Genomic DNA, 12,782 nt, shown 5'->3' with positions numbered 1-12,782 from the left:
AAAAATTATACGTATATGAATAGTGTGTGCAAATTTTTCGCGTGCACATGAATGATAACTGTTTGGCTTATAAAGATCATTTCTTGGGCACATTGCAAAAATCTGTATGTGGGACACATAGAAACTCCACGAAAAGTTTTCTTAGTGTATCATTGCTCCGTACTATTACAACTACAACTGTAATCAAAAAGCGACAAATGCATGTCATTTCTACACGACATTTTGTATGAATGTTCGGCTGACATACGAAAATGTTTGCTTATTATCATGTACGTTTTCGGGCTAGTCTTGACATTTGCAAGGAATAGGCACTATCGATACAGAAACAGTACAGAGCGATGGTATTATTTAGAGTCTGATATGGCATTGCATGCTGGTAAATGTAAAGAAAAAATGTAACCGTTTCAGTTCCTGACTGTAGTTACCTCAAGACCAACTACGAAACCATCATTGCGGCATTAGAAAATAATTCATTCCAAAATCTAAGATTTCAGATTTCTTTTATGGCATTTTGTGACTACATCAACCCCATTGATACTTACTATACATGTACATGTGATTCAAATAGCAGCTTATTCAACAGTTGAACAGCTTTCGATCAGTTAAAGCAGCCTACGAGCAGCCTATCTCCAAATGGTGACTTTTTCGGTGTAAATTGGTTTTATTAGACTCTAATAATGGTATAGTGTTGGTTATGCCTGTTACTAGCAGTTTTGATCAGATAAAAATCGTTTTATTCTACTTTTCTCGGTCTACAAAGAAAGATTGATATCTCTGAAACCCGCCACGATTAAATTAATCTTTTATTGGTGGAATCCGATGACAGGGAGTTGATTGACGGGCATTAAAATACCTTTTGCTCCGTTGAAATTCTTACAAAAATATCTTTCTGATAAAGCTAAATATTTAATCTAGCTCAGAAAATAACCAATTTTTCCAATATTCTAATAACAAATTTAATGAAAAGACATTCTTTATCAACATTATTCCATACTGCGTGCAAAACCAAGTTTCTTTAGCATTCCTTACTAACAACTCTTTTTGTTGTTTGCTTTCTCCCAAAACCATAGACCTGCTGCCGACGTCGGATCGCTTCACGGATGCTAACGTTACGTCATTCTCCCGGCTGCTGTTCGATGTGGCGCGTGATCAAGTAATCGTCGGTGCAAGGTAAGTAAGTCCACCACCTCCTGAATGAGCTGGGTAGCAAAAAAAAAGAACCAACATTGTATGCTCTAGATCTTTGGGCGACGGGTGGCCACCTCCCAGTGTGCGAGACGCCGCTGCTGGTTGAGCCAATTTACAATCGGGGTAACCTGAGCATATACGTCAAATGGTTCACTCGAATGTAGACGGGAGGTACCTAACCTGTTTGGACGGGAGCTGCTACCGGTTGGCCTGGGCCAGTTGACCTTTAGCTGATAGTTGGCTGACTGTCAAAATTTGAGTACCGATAGCAAATCGCCACTATTTCTGGTTGACCGTGGATCCATATAAGCGGAGTTCAGTTACACAATGTGATATTTTGAAAGACACTACGTGATATGGATTAACAGACCCCAATGAGGCTTGCCATAAGTCAGTTCATTTGTATACGGTGCAATGTGCAATCGCTCAACGAGCGTTCGTGAAATGCAGCGTTCCGAAAACCAATATAACCTTCCACACGGACGTAGTCAAAACGTCCGGCTTAGGGGCCAATGTAATCCAGATAGCAGCGATCCTCCCTGGCCACGTGAATACTCCATTAAGTCTGGAAATTGCCTGCACCGTAAAGAGCGTGTCAGTAACGAAAGCTGACAACTGGTTTTCCGTCAGCATCGGATTCAATTTGAAATTCGCGAACACGGACTTGAATAGCTAAAGACCCAAATCAGGTGGAACATCATAAAAGTGGCTGCTTAACTTCATTTATCTTCGCATGGGCAGACCTCACGGTGGAAAAGTGTGACTGTACTGCAGAAAAAAATAATAAAACGTGAAAGTTTACATACTTTTCTACCGGATTTTGACGTGAATAAATGGTTTTAGCTGAAAATGTGACTTTACAACACTATAGATTCTTGTTGTTTTCGTCATTCGTTTTAGTTTTTTTTTTCATTATGTGGAGAAGAATGCTAAAAAGCTGGTGAAACCAAACCTCGGGAATGCAATATAAACCGTTCATTTTCGCCACTGTCATCAGGCGGAGAAAATTTGCATGCCAAACAAATGACTCCAGCACCACCGGCTGGCAAAATTTATGAACTTCTCACTGACCCGGCGGCGGCCGGGTATGTTACGTACTAATGCGAAACCTCGTTCATTTCGGTCGTTCCGCTGACATATTCCAACCGATTTGAGCAGAGCGCAGCTGTCAGCGAAACGCCTAAAACAATTTACCAAGCCCGAGCCCCGGTAAGTTCAAATGCCTCCGGCTTCCATTAGGCACACTGGGCGCTTGGGTTGCGTGGACAGCCTTTCGATACCTGCTGAGATCATTCGCCTTTCGGTAATTAACGATTATTTATTGACGAACGATCACACTCGCCACGCTCAACGCTAAACTGCGATGCTTGGGCGCTTATTGTAACTAGGTATATTACGATTGTTGATGAAATTGATAGGTTTTAATTTTGACGGATCACACCTTTGGCTTTCCGCTCAAATATGGCCTTCCTTGGTTAAAGATGGTAAAGCTTATTTGCTAATTATATTCATTTTTCCATGAAATTGATTTCCAAATCTCACGCGTCTCAACACGTTTTCCAAGAAACCTACATATGCGGTAACCACAATCTGTTGCAGTAAGAGCTTGTCTCACTTACAACAGCCAGTGGTGGTAAATCAATAAGATCCCTCCGATTTGACGACGAAACGATATCTTTCGCGAATCGGAAACCACGCCAGAGCTGATGCGTGTCACCTAGTAATGGGCCGGGTCGATTTCGGGGCAACAATCCGTGGCTGGAGGCCACACTCGTGCAAGTGCAAACGGTGCAAATATTGTGTTCGTGGTGTAATTATGCAGTGTCTTTGTTTATTTAACTGCGGTTTCCGTTGTTTGTTACACATGTTTCTATACTGCCGCGCAGTTTCTGTTGAACACTGAGCGAGAGGGGACACTGTAATATGACTGCGCGGTTGAAATTAATACCAATGTTTGCGAAGTCTGATTTGCGACTTGATTTGCGCGTCACCCTGGTTCGAAAAACCGATGTGCAAACGGCAGCCTGAATTCCTTCGAATAAACATCCCGGCTAGAACAGGTTTTCCGGACAGGGCCAACCGCCGCAACCGTGTCTCTTTGGTGGGATATAAATCTTCGAAATGCGAACGAGAAGCCATAAATCTTTTGTGTGAAAAACGTAAATTTTACCGCTTTCATGTGGAGGTAGAAAAGCAGATAGTTCCTAAAAAGACAAAACCAGATTTTTTACATTTTCCATCCATTGCCGCAGACGAAGGCCGATGGAAGTAAGGTCTTAGTTGAAGTACATCCTCTTAATTAAATTAATTATTGCCTTAGGTCCACGGAGCCGCAGGAATGAAATTTTCGAAAACATTTATAGCTATACTTACTCGGTGTTATGAGCATGTCTGTACATTATTTGCGCTGGCTCCGGGGGAAGATCCTCCACCCTTCGAGCGGTCGTCGATAACTGTCCATTAGCGCAAGGACGAACGGAGCTACCATTTTTGGAGCGCCGCCGTCGGATGCTCGTGTCTCGTCAGACAGAAGGCAAATAAAATCAAGGAGTGCTGTTAACCTTGTTGTTTTCTCCGCTGCTCGGTGATATAATGTTTTATTTGTCTAGCATTATCGGGCTGGTCCAAAGGCACTTGATTAAGTCTGGTTGTCGTGACGAGTTGCTTTCCGATTCGTAACGATCTCGAACGATCTCGAACCAGCGCGAATAGACCGATGGTGATGTAATTTCGAAATGTGGTTTATATTGTTCGTAGCTTCCACGAGCCGAGAACCGGGGTCAAGAATTCCTCTCCACTGTCCAGGGCTACTCATCGCCAGTTCGTTGCGCGTCTCGATACACGCAAGTCGGCTTCAACCTGGTCGAGCCAAGTTGGACCCCTCTATTCCTGGTGCCTATTCTTGAAGAGAGCGAATTTCACTACACAGTCGTCCGGCATCCTTGCGACGTGGCCGGCCTACTCTAGTCTCCTAACTTTCGCCTGGTGTATGATGGGAATCTCTTCAAGTAGTGTCTGCAGCTCGTGGTTCTTACGCCTACACCACTCTCTGCTTTGAATTTGTACTCCGCCAAACATATTCCGCAATACCTTTCATTCAAATACGGCAAGTATATCTTCCGTAAGCAAAGTTACTGTCTCAAGTCCGTAGAGGACTACCGGTCTGATTTAGCGTTTTGTACATCGTTATTTTTATGCAGCTGCGAAAGCTCCTCAAGCGAAGCGTCTTGCGGAGGGAAAAGTAGGCTCGATTTCCAGCTTGGATGAATCGTTGAATCCCCTTACTCGTATTATTGTCGGCGGTGACCAGAGATCCCAAATATACGAGTTCATCAACCACTTCCAATTCATCGCCGTCAATAGTCACTGTACATGGTAGGCAAATGTTGCTTTGCCTGCAGCCTCTTCCTACCATATATCTGGTTTACAACGCATTGATTTGTAACCCTATTCTTCTAGCCTCCGTTTTTAGTGCCTCCGCCATCCCAAGGTTTCTAGTAATGATGTCGAGGTCATCTGTGAATCCTAGGAGTTGGCTACTTTTGCTAAAGATCATACCTCATACAGGACAGTCCATCTCCTTGCCGCAACCTTATGCGTGATTCGAAAGGACTCGAGAGTGTCCCCGACACGCACACGTATCAAATCACTCGCTCCAGGGTAGCTATGATCAGCCGCGTTAGTTTGTCCGGGAAACCGTACTCATGCATTATCTGCCATAGCTGTTCTCGTTCAACTGTATCATATGCTGCATTGAAATTTACCAAAATATGATGCGTAGGTAAGTTGTGCTCTCGACATTTCTGGAGGGTTCTGGAGGATCGGAGAGTGAATATTTAATCCGTAGTAGTACAATTCCAGTCTAATTAGTTAGAAGAAGAAAAAAATAAATGTAAATCTGTATTACCACGTAGTTCCCAATCACGAACGGTAAGTGAGCGCATCTACTGCGATTTCAATTGCTAATTAATGCACCTTCGATCATGCTTACCCACTATCAGTTGGTGTCATTTACATGGACTTAAAAGCAGTTTTTGACTAGATAGACCATGCAAAATTATCGTATTTCTTGTTTTCTTCACAATTCCCCAGTTGGAGGTACTGTCCCGCAAGGCAGCAATATGGGTTCATTTTTTTCATTGTTATGCCACTCTACTGTTGGATATCCATAATTTCAATGATCTCCACTGCCTGAAATCCTTGAAATCGAAACGAACGAGTGCCAAGAAAATTTATCCGGCTTGCTCTGGGACATCTACCGTGGCGTAATCCCAAGAGCCTCCTATCATACTTGGATCTGTGCCATCTACTTTATCTAGATCCACTCAAAAAACTCACCAAGTAATTTTACGGATAGGCGTATTTCGCATATGGTTTGTTACCTTCTTCAGTGTGGCAAGATAAGCACTGCATTTATAATTATTTCGATTTCCCTGGCAGCTGGTCTCCAGTTAGAGATGGTCGGGTAGCGGAAAATTCGTACCCGTACCCGCCGGGTACGAGTTGGGTTCGGGTATTAAAAAAAATAATTTGCGGGTTCGGGTCGGGTACGGGTTCTTAATTTTTGGTTTTGAAACCGGGTACGGGTCGGGTTGGGTATCTATTGACCTCATTTAACACTGAAGATTGTCGGGTATCCGGACCCGTACCCGTCCCCGACGGGTTGCGGTCGGGCTCGCGTATCAAAAAAAAATAAACTTGCGGCTTCGGGTCGGGCACGGGTTTTTAATTTTTTTCCTAATCGGGTACGGGTCGGGTTCGGGTATTCAAATTTTCATACCCGACCATATCTAGTCTCCAGCACCGCGGGAACCCAGTGCTCGCCAGTTCTCGCTCCACCTGGTCTTGCCACCTCGCTCACTGTACCTCCTCGTCTTGTGCCTACCGGATTCGATGCGAAAACCACTTTTGCAGGATAATTGTCCGGCATTCTAGCAACGTGCCCTGCCCAACGTATCCGTTCAGCTTTAACCACTTTCTGAATACTTGGTTCGCCGTAGAGATGCGCGAGCTCATGGTTCATTCTTCGCCTCCATAAACCGTTTTCTTGCACTCCGCCATAGATGGTTCTTAGCACCCGCCGTTCGAAAACTCCGAGTGCTCGTAGGTCCTCTTCTAGCAGTGTCCACGTTTCGTGCCTGTAGAGGACAACCGGTCTAATTAGCATTTTGTTCCGTGTGCACTTTGTTCGGGGGCTCAGATTGTTCGACCGCAAATGGTGTTCATCGGTAGTGCTGCTTTTACCTTTCGATCACCACACGGTCATCAGTCAAGATACCTCCATCTTTATCTCTGCACATTTCGGCCCGTGGCACAAAGCCTTTGCGAGATTCGTTGAGTCTCTGATAGAACTTCCGCATGTCAAGTTCTTCGCACTCCTTCTCCTCTTGGTGGCGCTTCTTGTCCTTGAAGAGTCGGGTTTGTTGTCTCCGCTTCTGTTTGTATCGCTCCACATTCTGACGGGTGGCTCTTCGCAGCATTTGTACCCACGCTGCGTTTTTCTCAGCCAATATCTGCTGGCATGGTTGTTTTCACGGCGTTACAACAATCCTCAAGAGGGGCTTCATTCAACTCACCCTTTTCTGGCAGCGCGGTTTCGAGAGATAACGCGTAGTTTTCGGTGACATTCGGTTGCTTCGGCGACATCCGGCAGCTTACAGCTTATATAGCTTATTACCAAATTTTCATGCTTTGAAATCGACTTTTCGTTCTACTGGCTTACTGCTTACTAGTTTACACGCACAATTTTCCCAATTATTTCAAAGCTGCGTATGATACCATCGACCGTAAGAAGCTATGAAAAATCATGGACGAGAACGACTTTTCCGTAAAACTGATCGAACTGATAAGAGCTTCGTTGAATGGTAAGCAGTGCTGTATACACGTATACAGATTTCGACTGGATTGATGTGTTTATTCGAATCCCAAAGGGAGCTTGTTATAAACTGAGCGGATATCAACACTCGAACACAATCTTCAACCAATCTAATTTATTCGTCTGCCGATGATATAGATATTGTCGGCAGAATATCTGTGGCGGTGGCTGAACAGACTAAGTTTGGTAGATATTTGCTGCCATGAGAATTTTGGAAAATGGGGCCCCTAATCTGAAAGATCCGGTGGACCCTTTGGCTCCCAGCTCGCCCCACGCTATGTTCGATCGGGGATTGATCAATCCGTTCAAAACTTTGGGAAAATTCACGTGGGGTCGGAGAGAGCCATTTTGCCACATTCGGCTGAAATCGGAGGTAGTCGAATACAACGGATATGATAACTTGAGAGGGGATGACCCCTAAATAACCTTGAAAATTGATTTTTGTAAAAAATCCAAGATAGAATATTTTAAGACCTTCTTTAAATTAATTGTTTTGACCAATACTAACAAACTGTGAAGAGAAATCTGAGGTGCATGCAACTTAAATAGTAAGTGCCTTCGAACATAGCGTGCGCCCCTGAACCTGCCCATAAATTTGAACAGAAGTCAAAAAACTTCAATCTATTAAGGAAGCTAATTTTCATGTGCTAAAGGAGCTAAGTTTGAGCCAGATGAAGAAATAAGTAAATCTAAATGAATGTCAATCTGTATTACCGTGTAGTTCTGATCTTACTAACCCGCGGAAATGTTCTGGTTAGGGGAATGTCGTCGTCGGCCACCTTTTTGACATTCGCATAACTTCCGTTTCAAAAAGAATTTTTAAAATCTAAATATATCGTTGGAAAGGTCTAAGAATAAGCTATATTTCTGGAAAACCTTGAACTGATTGCTTAAAAAATAATAAAGTTATAGACATTTACGTGAAGACAAAAAATGTTGCCATACTCGGGTCACGTTGTACAGGTTGGGCCACCGCTCTTAATCTAAGAAATATGTATTGAAAATCTATGTAGAGACATCAAAAGAATGAATTTCGTGAGCAACGGCGCTTATAAGTATAAATATCCTATTTTTAATAACACCTTTTCGAAATTTTTGGTGATGTTGTAAAATCAATATTACTACAATCGCGTTTCCCGATGTGTACTACTGTAATGAAAAATCAACAACAATCTAGGTTTTTATTATACTAATTTTGCTTTATTTCATCACATTTCCCGCGACTGACGTTCTCTAGCGAAAATTGCGCTTCTGTGCTTAAAATTATGGTGTCCCACCAACTTGTGACTACACAAGTGGCCCGACCTTTACAATAAGCGCTTTTGTAGCATTTACCCCCTTACCACCTTACGTCCTAACTGGACGGGATTTTTCAATATCCTTCGAATAGAGCACAACACACTTAATAAATTTTCAATATTTATCCCGATAATTGCATTTCATGAATCATTTCTTGAAGAAAAGTTAACTGCACCTGCAAAACTTTTTTTGTATTGATTCAATCAGTGAATTCAGTACGCGTATTTGTATTTGTATTTGTATTTGTATTTGTATTTGTATTTGTATTTGTATTTTGGTCGATTCATCTGACAATTTTGATATTATCTACATGAATATAAACTTAAATCTACAACAAAGCATCCTAGACCTTGTCAGTCTTCTACTAAAGGCGCGTGAAGAAACGTCTCCAAAGTCAAATAATTCTTCGACCAGCGTGAAGGTGCGGATGCATGACGTCAGTGGTTCATAAAACCCGTACATAGTCCGATGAAATCTGGTTGTCAGTAAATTTGATGAGCGAAGCTGTCTACGTGAAGCACGAAAATCAATACGGGACAGCAGAGCCGGGGCATCTATTTCATTATTAAGCAGCTTGGCCACAAAAGTTGCTTGTTGAATCCTTCGACGACTCTCTAATGTCTCCAAATCCAAAAGCTGGCATCGGTCTACGTAGCGGGGAAGATTGTGAGGTAGACGCCAGGGTAGATGTCTCAGGGCGATACGAACAAATCTTCGTTGAACACGTTCAATTCTGGCTTTCCAACACAGGCTATGAGGATTCCAGATGACACAGGCATTCTCAAATATTGGCCGTACCAACGCGCAGTACAATGCCTTCAAGCAATGAGGATCTGTGAAGTCTCGGGAAATTTTTGTGATGAACCCAAGTTGTTGCGAAGCTCTAGAGATGACAGCATTATAATGTTGATTGAACATGAGCTTATTATCCAGCAGAACTCCAAGATCGCTGATCTGATCGACGCGTCCGAGAATAGCTCCGTTTATCCGGTAATCAAATGAGATGGGCGTATTGCATCGGTGGAATGTTATAACCACACATTTGGCAATGCTTATTGTGAGCTTGTTTCTACTACACCAATCAGCAAAGGTATCTAACAGCGCTTGCAATCGGTAGCAATTAGCGATAGATTTCACAACGAGGTAGATTTTTAGATCGTCGGCATATACCAGTGAGCATCCGGAACCAAGCAGAATGGCTATGTCGTTAAAGTACAAGGCGAATAGCAAAGGCCCCAGGTTACTGCCTTACGGAACACCAGAGGTATTACTGAATGCACGTGAAACTGTGGAATCCAGCTTGACCCGTAAAGTACGGTTTGTTAGATATGAGCTCAACCATGAAGTCAATCTATCAGATATTCCGAGTTTAGAGAGCTTGTGCAAGAGTATTCGATGATCTACTGTGTCGAAAGCGGCCTTAATATCTGTGTACACAGCGTCAATTTGAGTTCCAGTTTCTATCTGTGAGATGCAGGTACTAGTGAAATCCATCAAGTTCGTCGCCACAGAACGACCGGGCATAAAACCATGCTGGTCGACTGATATATAGTTTTTGGTGCTGTTCAGAATTATACCACTTACGATGATTTCAAAGAGTTTTGATCCAGCAGAAAGACTGGTAATGCCTCTGTAGTTCCTTACATCTCGCTTATCTCCTTTTTTAAATACGGGAAACATATGGGACTGTTTCCACAGCGTTGGAAACTTCCGTTGCTCAAACGATTTGGTGAAAATTCGACTTAAAGGCACGGCAAGAGCAGTAGCGCAGCGACATAAAATAATAGCCGGAACACCATCGGGACCAGGCGAGTAGGAGCTCTTCAATTATTTTGCACCAGAAATGACCATTTCGGGAGTGATGTCAAAAATGTCCAGATCAACAGCACCGTCGGGGACACCTGACGTAGCTATTTCAGCATCAGACTGCGTGGTACATCCACTGGCGAACACAGAAGAAAAATGATCAGCAAACAATTCGCAAGATTCAGTAACAGTTGATGATTCCGTTCCGCCCAAGAATACACTAGAAGGAATAGAAGATCCTTTCCTCTTAGTGTTTACGAATGTCCAAAAGCTTTTTGGATTAGTTCGCAATCTGAATTGCGTCCGCAGTACGTGTGATTTGTAGAGGTAACTATTTAGCGTGTTTTGAATACACGATTGAAACTCACAATATTGTGAAAAGTTAGCTGTCACAGTAAGAAATTTTACATTGCTTGTATATACGTATCACGAGTTACAAAAACTGAAAAAATCGTGGTGGCCCGACCATAACAGTGGCCCGACGATAACGGCATTACCCTACCAATGACAAGCGGCAAATGATTTGTAAACTCTTTCGTCGCCGACGTGCGACCTACAAAACTTTAATATTTTTTTGAAACGGTGGTTCTACAATTGATGAAGGCACGGTAGGGGAAAGTAACGAAGTTTTTTTTTTTGACCTAGGACTACGTCTTACGGCAAGTTTTGAGATAGGGTGGCATTCCAAAAAATCGAAAAATACGAGCGTCACGAAAAATGAAAGGTTTTGAGCGCTAATAGCTCTGCGGTTTTCCGATCAATTTTCAATATTCTTACACCAATCGATTGGAAAGTCTTCTAAGAATTGACCCAAATGAAGAAAAGTAAAGATTCTTGATGTTGAACTATTGAAAAATTGAAAATAATGAACCTATGTTTTACCAGAATTCTCGCTTCGTGATTGGTTGGAAGATTCTTTACGATGATCTAAACCTATACCAATTTGACATCTGTGCTTGGAAAGTAAGCCAAAGCAAGTGACCAAGTTTCCTCATTTTAACAAGATTTCTTAACACCGCGGTTCAACCTAGACCATTTTGGTGTCCTTGCTTGGGAAGTACGCCAGAGAGAGTATCAAAACCCCCTCGTGCCAACAGATGAAGTGTGCCAGAAAAAATGACACAAGTTCATTGTCCCAACAGATCGCAAATTCTTTACTGCGACACTGCGAGACGATTAAACCTCGGCGAACTTGATATCTGTGTTGGAAAAATGTGCCACAGCTGTACTGTTCGGTTATAATACGACTCTGTATGAATACGCATGCTTACCGTTTCATTAGAAGTGTAGTGAAAAGATGTGCTGTTGATAAAATAGGATTGAATTGGTAAAATCCCTCCAACGAGGGGAACCATGGGTAATAAAAACAATCTTTAATTTCTGTAACGTAGCAGGAAAGCAATGTGTTTGTGTTCTTGATTTTGTAAATTGTTTTCAAATGCACAATCTTTTGAGAATTGAACGTATGTAATGTTACTACTTTGATAAATGTTACGTACAACGCATGTAGCATGTATATATTTTGCATATAGCATGAATACATGCCACTATCACTACAAAGAGACTTACGTAGTCCTGCGTCACCTATATATTCGGTCGTGTCTACACAACCCCTCTGATATTTTGAAATGGAGGGGAAAGAGTGAAAAAGTGCGGGCGGGAAAGAGTAGAAAGGTGACGGGAGGAGGAGGTTATTGGTAGCTACGCTTAACAAGTTGTTGTTGTGACTGCTACCTTTTGTCCAATGCTGGAAGGTGCATGGGTCGAACCAAGCTATAATCTGAGATTATAACCGGATTCGAACCTACTACACCCGCCAGGGCATATGGCTCGCTGGTACTTGTACCTTTGAACCTTTGCGCCTTTTTTCGCTCACTGAAAACGCAAAAGTAGATAATTAAGTATTTTGGAATATATAAAAATTAATTTAACAATAACTGTGGGTATAAATCGAAGACTTTCCCTTCCGGGAAAATAGAAGATTCTAAACTTGCCATACATTGTACTTTGATTTCACAGTAGAGTATATAAAGAATAAATAAATACAAGGAACGTCCTCACCCGATTTCAAATCTGGTACTCAGGTTATATTGCCAATCGATGTCAGTTGAATCGACCATGTCCTTAAATATTTCCGGAATACTATGAATAAAACGACGAATCTCGATTCAGTGGGTAATATTGACCGGTATTATATTCTACTGGAAGTTCAAGACGGCACATTCTTCGAGAAATATCGGGAACAGATCCTCAAAATGTTAGTTCCAGATAGCAACTTCGAGTATGGAGAAGATATTTCACTATAGTTTTGACTTCTGTCCGGTTTCGCATAAGCCGCTGAATATTCGGAAGTTTTACAGCAAAGACATTCACATCGAAATTCACTTGAATTTAATATTTCTTAAACACGACACTATTCAAAAAAATTCAACCGCAAATTTTTTTTCGAAAATCAATGAAAAACGTGACGGTAAATTTTTTCGCGTCCATCCGCACGCGTTTGCTACGATCTCCCCATTCCACTCTTTCCCCATTTCAAAAAAACTTTTCATTACTTTCCCCTACCGTCCCTTCATCAATTGTGGAACCACCGTTTCAAAAAAATATTAATATA

The 12,782-nt window shown here is 42.2% G+C and overlaps 1 protein-coding gene across 1 annotated transcript in view; it reads left to right on the top strand.

The window, feature by feature from the left end:
* LOC128742855 (semaphorin-5A) overlaps positions 1-12,782 on the top strand; it is a 357,873-nt gene that overhangs the window by 142,060 nt on the left and 203,031 nt on the right. Inside the window, exon 4 of the mRNA XM_053839338.1 lies at positions 1,071-1,170. Within this exon, the coding sequence (XP_053695313.1) occupies positions 1,071-1,170 (100 nt within the window). The remainder of the gene's footprint in view (positions 1-1,070; positions 1,171-12,782) is intronic.

This window comes from Sabethes cyaneus, chromosome 3, assembly GCF_943734655.1.
Source record: "Sabethes cyaneus chromosome 3, idSabCyanKW18_F2, whole genome shotgun sequence".
NCBI classification, from domain to species: domain Eukaryota; kingdom Metazoa; phylum Arthropoda; class Insecta; order Diptera; family Culicidae; genus Sabethes; species Sabethes cyaneus.
The sequence above is the reverse complement of the archived record's forward strand: the minus strand, read 5'-3'. Positions and strand labels throughout refer to the sequence as shown.